Source organism: Varanus komodoensis, unplaced genomic scaffold (genome assembly GCF_004798865.1).
Source record: "Varanus komodoensis strain SLA01 unplaced genomic scaffold, ASM479886v1 scaffold8, whole genome shotgun sequence".
NCBI classification, from domain to species: domain Eukaryota; kingdom Metazoa; phylum Chordata; class Lepidosauria; order Squamata; family Varanidae; genus Varanus; species Varanus komodoensis.
Window position 1 is genome coordinate 22970489 of NW_025336481.1, and position 13992 is coordinate 22984480.

The following is a 13992-nucleotide window of genomic DNA, read 5'->3' on the forward strand; positions in this document are numbered from 1 at the left end:
TGTAGGAACTGCTCGCTCAATGCACCAAAGAAATACAAGAATAGAGCCTAAAGCTATGCCGCTTTTCATACATGAGTCTGGGATCACCTTACTAAAAAGGGAAGCAATTACAGTAGGAGAAAATTGAAAAAGAATCCATCCCATGCTGAGATCCAGTGATCACCTAAAGAGAATCTAGTCACTGGAAACATTTTCCAGTTCTAGCATACTTTACCTGAGTGCTGCCATGGCCAAATGGAGTGCTGGATAAATTTGTAGCAAGACTATGCAGGATAATTTCACCACTCATGGATCCCGAAGCAACATAGCAATCATTCCAATTAAATGAAACACAGGTTATTTCATCTTTGTGATCCTAAAAATGATCATACAAGGGAAATTGGCATGACATATTATGGAGTACACATTATTCTAAAGAATTTACATAATAACCATTTTAGGCTGTGACCCTATACTTGCTTACCTACAATAAAACCCCATTCACGATAATGGGACTTACCACTGAGCAGACATGTATTAGAATTGTGTTAATAGCCTCCCTTGTTTTGTCAAAGTTGAAGTAATTGAGATTTACAATCCACGTAAAGGTAAAGGCTTCCCCTTGACATTAAGTCCAGTCATGTCTGACTCTAGGGGGCGGTGCTCATCTCTGTTTCCTAGCCAAGGGAGCCAGCATTTGTCTGAAGACAGACTCCGTGGTCATGTGGCCGGCATAGCTAAACACCGAAGTGCATGGAACACTGTTACCTGCCCACCAAAGTGGTACCTTTCTATCTACTTGCATTCGCATGCTTTTCAACAGCAAGGTTGGCAGGAGCTGGGACAGAGCAACAGGTACTCACCCCGTTGTGCAGATTCGAACCGGTGACCTTTTGATCTACCAGCCCAGCAGCACAGCGGTTTAAACCACTGTGCCACCTGCAGTCCCACAATCCACATAGCATAGCATCTTCCAATTTTACCTCTTCTAACCCTATCTCTTCCTAACTCTTACAGCTTCATAGAACAATTGATAGTGATAATTTTAGCATTAACTTGATAATGTACTTGGTAATGAGTTCTATCAGAGAGTAAAAGTCAGTGTTACCAAGTTTTGTAACTGTTACCCAAGACCAAGTGGTTACCAAGATGTTTAGTTGGGCTTGTATCTAAAGGCCCAACAGAACTAAGACTCAATCTGTACATTTGGGAGTTGAGGTGGAGCAGGGGATGCAATTCTCCTGAGACTGTTCTATTTCTCAACACAGACTGGATAATTCCATATGTTTTTTCTACATGCTGAAGCTTTCAAACTGATTGAGTTGCTTCCAATTGGGTGTCCTTCCACTTATGGAAGGTATTTTGATCAAGGGGAGGCTCCTGCTGGAGGAGGAAGAATTTTTTAGCAATTCTCTCTCACAGTTGAGGGTTCCTGTACCACCATTCTCACTGTTCTGAAAGATATCTAAACCCCCAAGGGAAGATTTGGAAGGGGAAAATCCTATGTAATAAAAACCCTTCAGGACTAGGACACCTAATAGTCTCATTCCATACTGATGTGTCTGCACACTGTGCTTGACACCCATGATACGATGTGCATCTCACTACCATTCATGGCTGGAACATGTGACAGAGCCTTTTTCTACTGCAGAATACAGCTGGTGGCCCACCCTTCCACCCCAAGAACAAGTGAGGATCCATGATGGATCAGGCCAGGTGTACAACTACAACATTCTACCACCTGACTATGGGAACTCACAAGCAGGACATCAGTCCAATAGCATCCTCTTGCACAAGTTTCCAAACAACTTGTATACACAGGCATGCTGCCCTATATAATCGAAGCAGCATATTGGCAGACAAGACAAGTAGTGACTGATAGTCTTCTCCTCCATTATTTTATCCAGTCTCCTTTTAAAGCCCTCCAAATGGGTGGCCATCACTACATACTAATTCCATAGTTTAACTACGCACTGTGTGAAGTACTTCCTTTTGTCTGTCCTGAATCTCCCACCAATCAGCTTCCTGGGATGACCCTGGGTTCTGGTATGACCAAGGGAGAAAAAAGCCCCCATCCACTTTCATCATGCAAAATTTCATATACCTCTCTAATGTCTCCCCTTACTTGCCTTTTTTCTAAGCAAAACAATACCAGATGTTGTAACTGTTCCTGATAGGGGAGTTACTTCATCTTCTTGATCATATTAGTTGCCCTTTTCTGTGCTTTTTCCTACTTGATAATATCCTTTTCCAGGAACAGTAACCTTAACAGTATTCTACATGCAGTTAACACCACAGATTTGTACAAGGGTAGTATGAAATAGGCAGTTTAATTTCCAATTACTGTGTAATCAAATGATAATCCATACAATCCACAAAACACACTAGTAACAAAAACATCTAAGATAGGAAAACTGAATTGAATATCGGACTTCAGAGATCAGAGTCCAAAGTTGGAGGATGGAGAATTTATTATTTTGAGAGCTACACAGTTTAACAGAAAAGAGTCAAGACAGAAAATACCTTGCCTTACCTTAAGAGATCGATGAAGTTTTCTATATTTTAAATCCCAAATATTAACAGTGCTATCAGTGCCCCCACTTGCAATATACATCGAGTTTGAACTCAAATTTATACATGTTTGCTTTGCCTAGTTAGAAAAAAAGAGAAAAATCAACCATGCAGAAAGATTGGATATAAAAATTTAAAAACTTAATACAACCAGAGGTGATTATCTAGATGCATTAAAATCAATGTTCTACAGTCAAAGGTAATAAAATGTAGAGTCCACCAAATTCTAAAGCAAATTCCAGTTAGAGAAAGTAAAATGTAGGAATTGTGGTGGGGAGAGGAATATTTAACATTTAGCTTGCATGTAATTTATGGACATACATCAAATTGGGCCCCAGACTCTCTGCAGTTGCCCATCTCTGAATAAGGCTTTGCACTACTTGATCCTTAAAAAGAGGGGCTAGTCAATGCTAAACCTTGGACCTGTTCACACATCATGATATCAAATCATGTCTGAAATTTTTCAGACTCTTAAAATCATTATACTTATAAGCAGTGCTTTTTTTGTTTAAAAAAAATGGTGCCGGAAGGAACTCACATCCCAGCAGGCAGTGAGCACACACACCAATCCCAAGCCGGGAGCAGCTTCCCAAGCAGCTTTCTCTCACTATCAGATAGCAGATAGCAGACACAATAGCAGCCTGCAGGCACTATGTTAATGATGTTTGCTGCTGAACTGCTATGCTGTTCAAAATCACTTTGTAAAATCCATTAAAAATGGTGCTGGACAAAAAAAGCCCTGCTTATAAGTACGTTCTGTGCAGGAATGACCATAACTATGATTGACCAAAAATATTAAGTTTGTTCAGTTTCAAATGACACACTAAGTTGTAGTTAATCTAAAATGAAAGCTAAGACTTTCAATTTCTTAGCAGCCGCAAAGAAGTAGAAAGGAAAAGCACATGACCCTTAGATTCAATATGAATTATCCTTATAATTGCTACCTTATGGTTTAGCACTATATCCAAATGCAGCAAATAACTCATAGCTTTTGCTTACTTCTGTAGTAATTATTTACTACAGAAAAAAATATTTTTGCAACAGAAAAGAGACAAAATAACAGCCTGAGACTGTGATCCCATAACAACTTACCTGGGAATAAACCACATTTAATTAAAAGGGACTTACATCTCAGTAAACATGAAGGCGACTGCACTGTAAGATTACCAAGAAAGAGACTGCTTTACTTACCCCTTCAGCTAGTTCAAAGAGCGGAACTGGTTTACCTTTACAATTTGAAATCACTATTTTATCACCAAGAGCAGAGGCAGTGACCAGAAAATTATCTGAAACAAAAGTCATGGAACATGCCACAAAGGGTTGTACAGTATCCAAGAAGAAAAGGTTATTAATCTAAGCTCCTTTAACTATATAAAATAGCATAAAATTCAAAAGGAAAATAAATGTGCTTTCCAGAGTCATGCTGATTTTTAAATATTATGCAATTTCTTTTGCAAGTTACCATTAATTATAAACACAGATGGAAAGTCATTTCAGCTTTTGAGAGATTCAAAATGATGTGTCATTTAGTATTTTTTCTTTTCAAGAGATAAATTTCACCTAGCTTCCATTCAATGCAAGTTAATTATTTTTTTTTAAATATGGAGCAGTTTAATGTGTTCATGACCTCTTGGTACCAACTACCCACATACAATTTAAAGCAATGATTGCTGTTGCAAAAGGTTTTGCAATTGTGATGAAAATTAATGATCAGTAACCTTTGCATTAAGAGAAATGACTGCTAGTGCAGTAGGAAGCTACTTTGATGACACAAATGGAAACTAATGCTTCAGAAATGGGACAAATCAGTAGAACACCTTTTTGGGACACTGCCAACTTGACCAATCCCAGAGGCACTAGTTTGGTCTACTTTTCCAAGGCTGCAGTAGCAAGTGCCAGATTCCCATTGCACTAGCAGTCACTTCTGCTCACCACAGACAGAACCGCAGTGTTGGTTGCTGCCAACACTTGCAAGCAGTAGTCATCCATTAGGTTCTGACATTAACTGTGGCATGCTAAGCAGAAGGCAGCAATAGCTCATATAGTTTGGACTTTCAGCGGTCCTATTTTCTGTTTACTCTCTGGCTTCTCTTTTTCTTTTTCGTCATTCCATCTACCTGGCTGCTCTTTCTTCCTAGCGCCCTCCCTCCCACCTCTCTGGTCCTTTCCTTCTACATCCACTTATTTTGTTCTCTCTGGGCCCTTATTCCTGCTCCCTTTGGCTCCTCTGTCTCTCACACACACCCTCCCCCATGCAACTGAGTGGAGCACTTTCCCTTCATTTACATAGGAAGCAAAACGCCCTCTCTGTCAAGTAAGAGCTGAAGTGGGGAAGTCTGCCATCTGACTAAGGCCTCTCCAGAGTCACCTCAAGGGCCCTTGCTCAGTGATGCTCAGTGGTGCATGTTGTTCCTTCTCCAACCAATTTTGACAAGGGGCTTTTTCCTATGAAGCTTGAATTGAATAAAAAAAGCCCCCTGCCAAAAATCAGCTGTGGGAGGCAAAACTCATTCCACAGGAAGGACCCTGTTACCCCAAGAGTACTTGATGGGAGATGAACTCACCACCACCACCAGTTTTATGCAGGGGCTGTATTTTCACTCCCTAAAAACCCTGTAAGAAATCCTTTCATTGGCTTATACAGGGAGTAACAATATGGCAGGCACCTCAGCCTAGCCTCACTGGAACTGCTGTACCCACATGTTCCATGATGCGGGATATGTTCCAAGTTATCAAATGACAGCTCTAAGCCCAGGGATTCCTTCCACATAACACAACACAAAGATGACACATACACAGGTATCTCCCCCCGCCCCTCTCAATGAAAACATGCTTGCCTTCTGGGAAACGTTCTCTTCGGTCAGTTACCAACTAAAGGAAAATTTAAGACTCAGAAAATTGACCCGTTTGTTATCAGGGTAATTTTTGCTATACTATTTGCAGTTCAAGTAGCTAGTTATAATTATCCTACAAGCAGGAAAATTTACTGAAATGTTCTTACTAGCAAGAAGCAACACGTTTTGGTGTTGTGAATGAATGAGGAAGCCAGGCAAAATCCTGGTAAGCCAACACTGTGTTTACCTGTCTACACTCCATACCCACATCACCCTTTAACATTACTATGAGCATCATGGTAATTAGGGCTTTGTCAGGCATGGAAGTAAATATTATCTAAACTACATACTACTGAACCTGCATGGATAGAAAGTATAAGGTAATGAGATTTAAAGTCAGAATGAGGTGTTTCTTGGATCTGCCACAAAAGAGAGGTGGCTGAGCATACTTAAAATGCTCAGACCGATTATTGACGATAATGTGAAATAAATAGTCACTAATTTTAGTAATAATGTAAAATTAGTGACTATTGTGACACACATGCGCAAAAGCTGTTTTGTCTTGAAACAGCCAATTAATCATGTTATAAAGGGAAAATATGAAGAGAGCTCACAATGAACTTTAGGCAATTGTTATCTAAGTATAATTAGATAACAATTATATTAATTGTTATATTATATCCGCCGACAGAGGCCAGTACCACCGGCCAGCACGCAGGTCCAGTTCGGGTTGCCCCGCCCCCCCCGCACAGGTTAGGGCGTGCGGGACCGGGCGGGGCTTCGGAAGCTCCCTGCGGACTCAAAGCGCCGCTGGCGGCCGATGACCAAAGGGCAGTCGCCGCCGGTTGGGAGCCGTTCGGGGGCCGAGCGGGGGGGCTGGGCTGGCCAGGGGCTTTTGTTTTGTTGAAATTGACCCGCCTGCCATTGAATATTAGGGAAGGGGGAATTTTTTTTCCCTTTCTTCTCTTCTTTTCTTTAACTGCTTTTATAATTTTATTCTGTTTAATTTGTTTTATGGAGTCGTCCCTGGCCATGTCGACGTTTATGTTTCCTGGGGAGCGCGCGGGCGCTGCCATTGGCATGGTCATGGGCAATGGGCGTAACAGCAGTGGGGGCTTTACGTGTCCACGTAGAAGAAGGAGGGACAGATGGCTGACACCTGTCCCTCTTTCTGGTTCTGCCCCCAGCCAGAGGGTGCCAGGTAGCCTTGTCAACCGCCCCTCAGGCCTGACAGTGCTGCTGCTCAATGCCAGGTCAGTCAATAATAAATCTTCTCTCATCCATGACTTGATTGTGGAGGAAGGGGCCGACCTGGCTTGCATAACGGAGACCTGGGCGGGGGGGGGGGATGTTGCCCTCTCTCAACTGTGCCCGCCCAGCTATCTGGTTCAGCACTGTTCACGCCCAGAGGGGAGGGGAAGGGGGGTCGCTTTGGTTTACCGAGCCTCCATCCCTCTCACAGGACTTCCGGTCCCTTCGAGTCCAGGGCTGGAGTGCCTCTACTTGGTGTTGGGTGAACGAGACAGACTGGGGATTCTGTTGGTGTACCGTGCACCCTTCTGCCCAACAGGCTCCCTATCTGAGCTGACGGAGACCGTCTAGGACCTGGTGTTGAGGACCCCCAGGGTGTTGGTCCTGGGGGAATTCAATCTCCATGCTGAGTCTGGTCTAACCGGGGCGGCTCAGGACTTCATGGCCTCCATGATGGCCATGGGCCTGTCTCAACATGTCTCCGGCCCAACCCATGAACGTGGACACACTCTGAACCTGGTTTTCTCAACGGGGCAGGAAGAGGGTGACCTGAGGGTGAGAAATTTATGTTTGACTCCCCTGTCATGGTCAGATCACTTCCTGGTGAGGTTTGTGCTCGAGAGCGACCTCTCCCTCTGTAAGGGTGCGGACCCGATTGTGTGGGTCTGCCCCCGGAGCCGGATGGATCCGGATGTATTCCTGAAAGCCCTGGGGGAGTTTCCGGCTGACAAGACTGGTGCTCCTGTCGAGGCTCTGGTCGAACTGTGGAACAGGGAGGTGACCAGGGCTGTGGACATGATCGCTCCTAAGCATCCTCTCCCACCGGGCAGAGCCTGCTCTTCCCCTTGGTATACACCTGAATTGCAGGCGATGAAGCAGGTTGGGAGACAGCTAGAGCATAGGTGGAGGAAATCACGGGATGAATCTGACCGAACACACTTGAGAGCCCACTATCGGGCCTATGCTGTGGCAGTGAAGGCGGCGAAAAAGAAGTTTTTTTCCACTTCCATTGCCTCCTCACAATGCCGTCCGGCGGAGCTTTTTCGAGTGGTGCAAGGCCTGGTTTGCCCGGGTCCCAAGGAAGATCCGGTTCCACCCTCAAAGGCCCGCTGTGATGACTTTGCCAGGCATTTCAGGGAGAAAATCGCTCAGATTTGTCACAAGCTGGGCTCCACTAATGAATCAGAGGTTTCTGGGGAGACGCCAATGCTGCCATTTGGTCCAGAATTATTGGATGAATTTCAGTTATTGCGGCCCGATGATGTGGACAAGGTGCTTGGACGAGTACGTCCCACCACTTGCCTATTGGACCCTTGCCCGTCTTGGTTAATAAATAATTCCAAGCACGGGATTGGGACCTGGATCTTGGAAGTGGTTAACGCTTCTCTGAGGGAGGATCGGGTACCTGCCCCTTTAAAGGAGGCGGTAGTCCGACCGGTCCTGAAGAAAGCGTCACTGGATCCAGACCAGTGGCCAACATCCCGTTTCTGGGCAAGGTGTTAGAGCGGGTGGTGGCGGGACAACTCCAAGCACTCTTGGATGAAACTGATTATCTGGACCCATTTCAGTCCGGCTTCAGACCCGGGTATGGTACTGAATCTGCCTTGGTCGCCCTGTACGATGACCTGTGCAGGGAGAAGGACAGGGGGAGTGCGTCCCTGTTGGTTCTTCTGGACCTCTCAGCGGCGTTCGATACCATCGACCATGGTATCCTTCTGGATAGGCTAGCGGGATTGGGGGTCGGAGGCACTGCTTTGCAGTGGTTCCGCTCCTATCTCAACGGCCGATTCCAGAAGGTAGTGCTGGGGGGCTATGGCTCTGTGCCATGGCAGCTATGCCATGGAGTACCACAGGGCTCCATTTTGTCCCCTTTGCTGTTTAACATCTATATGAAACCACAGGGATAGGTCATCAAGAGGTGTGGGCTGCGGAATCACCAGTACGCTGACGATACCCAGCTCTACCTCTCGTTGTCCACCAATCCAGGTGAGGCAGTGGCTGTACTGAACCGGTGCTTGGCCGAGGTAATGGGCTGGATGAGAGCCAATAAACTGAAGCTCAATCCAGACAAGACGGAGGTCCTGTTGGTTGGCGGATCGGGCTTCGGAGAGGGTGGATTTGACCTGGTCCTGAATGGGGTTGCACTCCCTCTTAGGGACAAGGTCCGCAGCTTAGGAGTACTCCTCGACCCGGAGCTTTCATTAGAAGCTCAGGTGACAGCGGTGGCGAGGAGCGCTTTCCTTCAGCTTCGGCTGATTAATCAGCTGCGCCTCTACCTGGAGTACGACTGCCTGGCGACGGTGACACACACGCTGGTGACTTCCCGCCTAGACTTCTGTAACGCGCTTTACGTGGGGCTTCCCTTGAAGATAGTCCGGATACTTCAATTGGTTCAAAATAGAGCTGCCAGGTTGCTGACGGGGACGGGGCGTTATGTTCACATGACTCCAATTCTCCGACAGCTTCACTGGCTTCCCATTGAAGTCCGGGCCCAATTCAAAGTGTTGGTTATGACCTATAAAGCCCTAAACGGCTTGGGACCTGGTTACCTGAAGGAGCGCTTACATCCATATATGCCCGCCCACCCCTTGAGATCTGCGGGAGAGGCCCTTCTCCGGGAACCCTCCGTGAAAGAAATTAGGAGGGTAGGTACTCGGAGGAGGGCTTTCTCCGCGGTGGCGCCCAATCTATGGAATGTGCTCCCCAGAGAGGTCCGCCTGGCGCCGTCGTTATTTGTTTTTCGGTGTCAGGTGAAGACCTTTTTATTTAAACGTCATTTTAATTGTTAACAATATTTACTTATTTATCTGGCCAGGGCGACTTCTCTTTTCTTTTCTTTTATAACTTTTCTTTTATAACTTCTTTTATATCGTTTATATTTTTTATTTATTTTATAACATTAATTTTAATTTTATATTGTTATTTTTGTATTGTATTGTATTTTATTGTGTTGTAAGCCGCCCCGAGGCTTCGGCAAGGGGCGGCATAGAAATGTTCTAATAATAATAATAATAATTATAATTGCCAAAACAGTTTGGAAAGAATCAAAAGAGAAAATAGTGAATTATAACTCGGTTCATTTCTAGTGATACGTTATATGAAAAATGGAAAAATATAAAACTATTTTATTAACCATTTAAAAAACTGATATATACACATCACACAAAGATGTGCTTAAGTTAAATCAGTAGACTCTGAATAAGAAATCAGTTTACCAAAGGTATAAATTAAAATCTGAAAAATATTTACATTCTTGTATGTGTGTTTTGATAATGAAAAATTCTTTTAGAATTTATGGCTTAGAATAGCCAAAACTACTCACTGCTTTTTCTTCTGTCCCCTTCCTTCTGCCAAATCAGGAAAAAAATATAAACCCAGTTTTCTCACTGCTGTTACCTGCCTAGTCAATATTGCAGGGTTGGCAGCTAATTCTTTCTGTTACTCAGATGCTGAACAGAGAAGCTGGGCTAGCACCAAACCATGGACATTTCTCTAAGCAAAATAACTGGACTATTCTTTTTCTATGGGGAGCGTGAGAGAGAGAGAATATGCATGCACATTTTTATTATACATTTTATAATTTTGTAACCCACTCAAGGAATCTTCCTGGCTAATGAGGGATATAAATCCAATAAAAAATGAACGAACTATAACAAAAACAACTTCTCTGTGTCCTGGAGGTGAGGCACAGAGGAGGACTGTTAGTACCACAAATACTGATAATCACCGGTCTACAAGTGGTAACACTACAAGGAGGAAATTATAATAGTTGAAGTTTTGCTTAAACTACCCAGATAGGTAACCAAAATTACTAATATATTCTGACTGGAATAAACACTTTATACTCCAATGAAGTATATTGTATAATATATTGCATTAAATACACCTGTGAAATATATTTCATGGAGAGGGGGATTATGTAAGTCTCCCTGGGTTCTTTGCAGGGCAAACAGAAAGATAAAAATACAATAAATTAATAATTTTACATACTTTCATAACTTCAGCTGTCATTTCTGAGCATACCAGGTCCCACTGGTACCTCAGCCCAATCTTCCTAGAGACCAGAGACATTTACTCAATTTCCTTTCATACCCAAACTGTTTCCACAGTATCAGCAGATACAACAGAGATTATTTAATGAAAATTCCTTTATGGAAAATTCTTGATGACTATGATGTCCCAAGATCTAACAAATGCAACTATTATGGGCCTGTAATTAGACCATGAGATAAATCAATGACATGCCAGTATAAATCTACTTGAGATAAAAACAGCTATCTGGTCAATGACACCTTCAGTTTGCCACTAATAATAGAAAAAGTATAGCTCCAGACAAAAATATAAACTCCATGTAATGGCAAAGGATACTGTTGCTACCCCAGCATACACAGCTAACTGGATGTGAGGGAGTGTGGGGACTGAATTGGTCCACTACAGTTATGGATGAAGAATCCCATATTTTAACATCATCATCTCCCGATGAAGCAAAACGGATGCTTTCCTGCATGGCTGTACCTGTAAGCAACAAAGGAAAATGAACCTCGAGTATAGGGTACTTAGATATTTATGAACCATTACAAGTTAAATATCAAACATTATTGATTGTAGTCAGAAAAAAAGTGTTTTACTCCTAAAACTGCAAACTCACAAGAAATGGAGTGGCTCTAATAATGACGCAAGATGTAGCAGAGGCAGTATTGGCCTATAATGCAAAGTTCAATTACCAAACAAAATTAGGGAAAACCTATCAACATAACATCATTCAAGTCTGCACTCCAACAGCAGATGCTGAAGAAGTAGAAGAAGAATATTTCTGCAGGTGTTCAAGAGGAAATTGATAACACACCAAAACAAGTCATGATGCTAATCCTAAACTGGAATGGAAAAGCAGGAAAAAAAGCAAAAGAAAAAAATGGCCTAGGGGCAAGAAATGAGGCAGGAGAATGACACATGAAACCCACTCATGAATGGTTGATGAAGCCAACCACCTGTTCACTGCAAACACATATTTCAGACAACTGCTCAGAGAATTGCATTTATGTACATCACCAGATGGCCAATACAGAAATCAAACAGATTATGCAAAAACAGCCTTGGAGATGAGGGGGAAGGGAGGGAACTAGTACTGCCAAAGGTATGAGATATCCTGGCACCTCAGTCTTCTTCCTTCCCACTCTAAAGTGCAGCAATTAGACAATGTACATTGCAGGGCAGAAATATGCAGAAAACTTTTGCATCTGCACTCCTCTGACCCTGCTTAGGATAGTCATAATTCTCCCAATTTGGAAGGCTATGGACATTCTGCCCTAAACTAGCTGTCCTCAAGGTGGTGTTCTCCAGGTGTGTCAGACTACAGCTTTCATCTCACACACACCCCAACCAGTATGTTCAGTGACTGTGTTCTTGTCTGGGATGATGAAAGTTATAGTCAAAAGCAACTGATAGACTCCACATTGAAACAGCTGCAAGGGAATTGTTGTTGTTGTTATCCCACCCCACTAGCCCACTCAGCTCCCTGGGCGGATTACAGACAAATATCTGCTCCCAAGGAATTTTCAACAGGGATTTTCAACAGGAAGGAATTTTCCCAAGGAATTTTCAACAGGAATTTTCCCATACTACCTTGCCAGTGGCAACATACTTACAAAAAAAAAACAAAAAAAAACTTTCATGGCTGCGGGATAGTAGGAATTATAGTCGTACAAACTAAAATGCACTAGGAAGGAGAAGGTTAGTGTAGGCACTTTCTAGCGCGTAAATCCCGTTGCACTCAATGGGATTTAATTCCGAGAAGATACGCACAAACTGGCGCTTTATGAGTCGCTCCTGTTCATTTCCGAGGGAAGCAACTGGTGCCTCACTTCTTGGGACAAAAGAGCAACTGTGAAGGTGCTCCACAGTCTTCTTTTCCAGCTCACAAAAGGAGCGGAACGGAGCGGCTCTTTCAGGAGGAGCTCCCAGTGCAAATGACAAAGAGGACCCCTTCCCTTCCTGGACCAAGGCAAGGGCCCGGCACCAGCCAAACGGGGTCCGCTCGCTCTGGCGGGCCGGACCACCACGAAGGGCCAAAGGAAGTCCTTCGCTGAGGCGTCGGAGAAAGACCGGGTGCCGGGACCCCCGTCCCTGGCTTCGGAACAATGACAGTCGCCGCCCCCCGCTCACCTTCCGCTCGGCCGGGACCCCCCGGGTTAGCGTGTTCTAGCCGGCCCGACTCATCTTCCCAGACATGAGGCGTTGCTAGGCAGAAGCGCCCATCCACAAACTTTCGAAGCAGGCGCCCTCTCCTCCTCGTCCCGCAAAATGCGCTGGACCACTCGCGGCGGACTTCCCTCGATTCTTAAACTTAGTAGCCCGTCCCAATAGGCACCGCGGGGAAAGATTCGCCCCAACCCCCCCCCCCCGCTCCTCTCCGGGCTTCCCCACCTCGAGCGGGCTCTCTTTACGGCAGCCGAGAAAGGGCAAAAGAGATCGAGGCGCGTTCGCCCTCCCTAATTGGAAAGGAAGAAACGATGGAGGCGGAGCTTTATTTCAAAATGGATTGTTGGGCGAGAGGCCAGCTTTGTCGTGTGATTCCTGTTTAACTGTTAAAAACAGAACGGGGTGGGAAATAATTTAAGCCAGCCTTCCACAACCAGGCACCCTCCAAATAGGTTTGATGTACTGCGCCCACCATCCGCAGCGAGCGGCTGACTGAGGCGCTCCGGTCCCTCGATCCACGGGACCGGATCCGACTCCTGTACCTCGAGTCTGGCTAGTAAGACCTCCGGTGCCCAGTTGCACGTAAGGACTACAACACTTGTCTTTCCCAACAGCACGCTGAAGTAAAACACCATCTGGATGGCGCCAGGTTGGGGAAAGCTGCACCAAGCCACGCTGTACGGCGAAAAAGTCACGTCCTGTAGATGGAACTTGGCTGAAAGCGGCGGCACCAAGGCGCCCTCGCTCCACGGACTTCTGAGCTGTCGGGACTAGTAAAGGCTAGCAGAGGCTCGGGTATCTGTGACAGGCTTGAGCTCACGCACGCCACCCTTCTCGCTTCCTTAGCTCTGTCTTCCCATTTTACACGAACATTCTCGGCACATCATTTTATTTTCCAGAGTGTGTGAGTGTCGTGCAGCAAAAATGAAGAATTCTGTGCCATTTAACAACTAACAAATTATATCAGAAACTTTCGTGGACTAGAGCCAACTTTTATTATATTAAGTGCTCTCGGTTGATAGCTGGGTCCATTAGCATATGACCCCTCTCTCTGCATCTGTTCTGCCTGTACCCGTACCTGCCAACTGAGGAGCTTTTATCCTCACTTTATCCATCTAGTGCGTATCAGTGTATGCAAGAATACCAGGGCTGTCTTAAC

At 44.7% G+C, this 13992-nt stretch overlaps 1 protein-coding gene across 1 annotated transcript in view; it reads right to left on the bottom strand.

Moving 5' to 3' along the window:
* Nucleotides 1-13029, bottom strand: part of NEDD1 (NEDD1 gamma-tubulin ring complex targeting factor) — a 38996-nt gene extending 25967 nt beyond the window's left edge. Inside the window, exons 1-5 of the mRNA XM_044455192.1 lie at nucleotides 12798-13029; nucleotides 11004-11150; nucleotides 3742-3836; nucleotides 2513-2629; nucleotides 215-355 (exon numbers count right to left, since the gene is read on the bottom strand). Coding sequence (XP_044311127.1) covers nucleotides 215-355; nucleotides 2513-2629; nucleotides 3742-3836; nucleotides 11004-11142 — 492 coding nt within the window. The 5' untranslated portion in view covers nucleotides 11143-11150; nucleotides 12798-13029. The remainder of the gene's footprint in view (nucleotides 1-214; nucleotides 356-2512; nucleotides 2630-3741; nucleotides 3837-11003; nucleotides 11151-12797) is intronic.
* Between the last annotated feature and the right edge of the window lie 963 nt (nucleotides 13030-13992).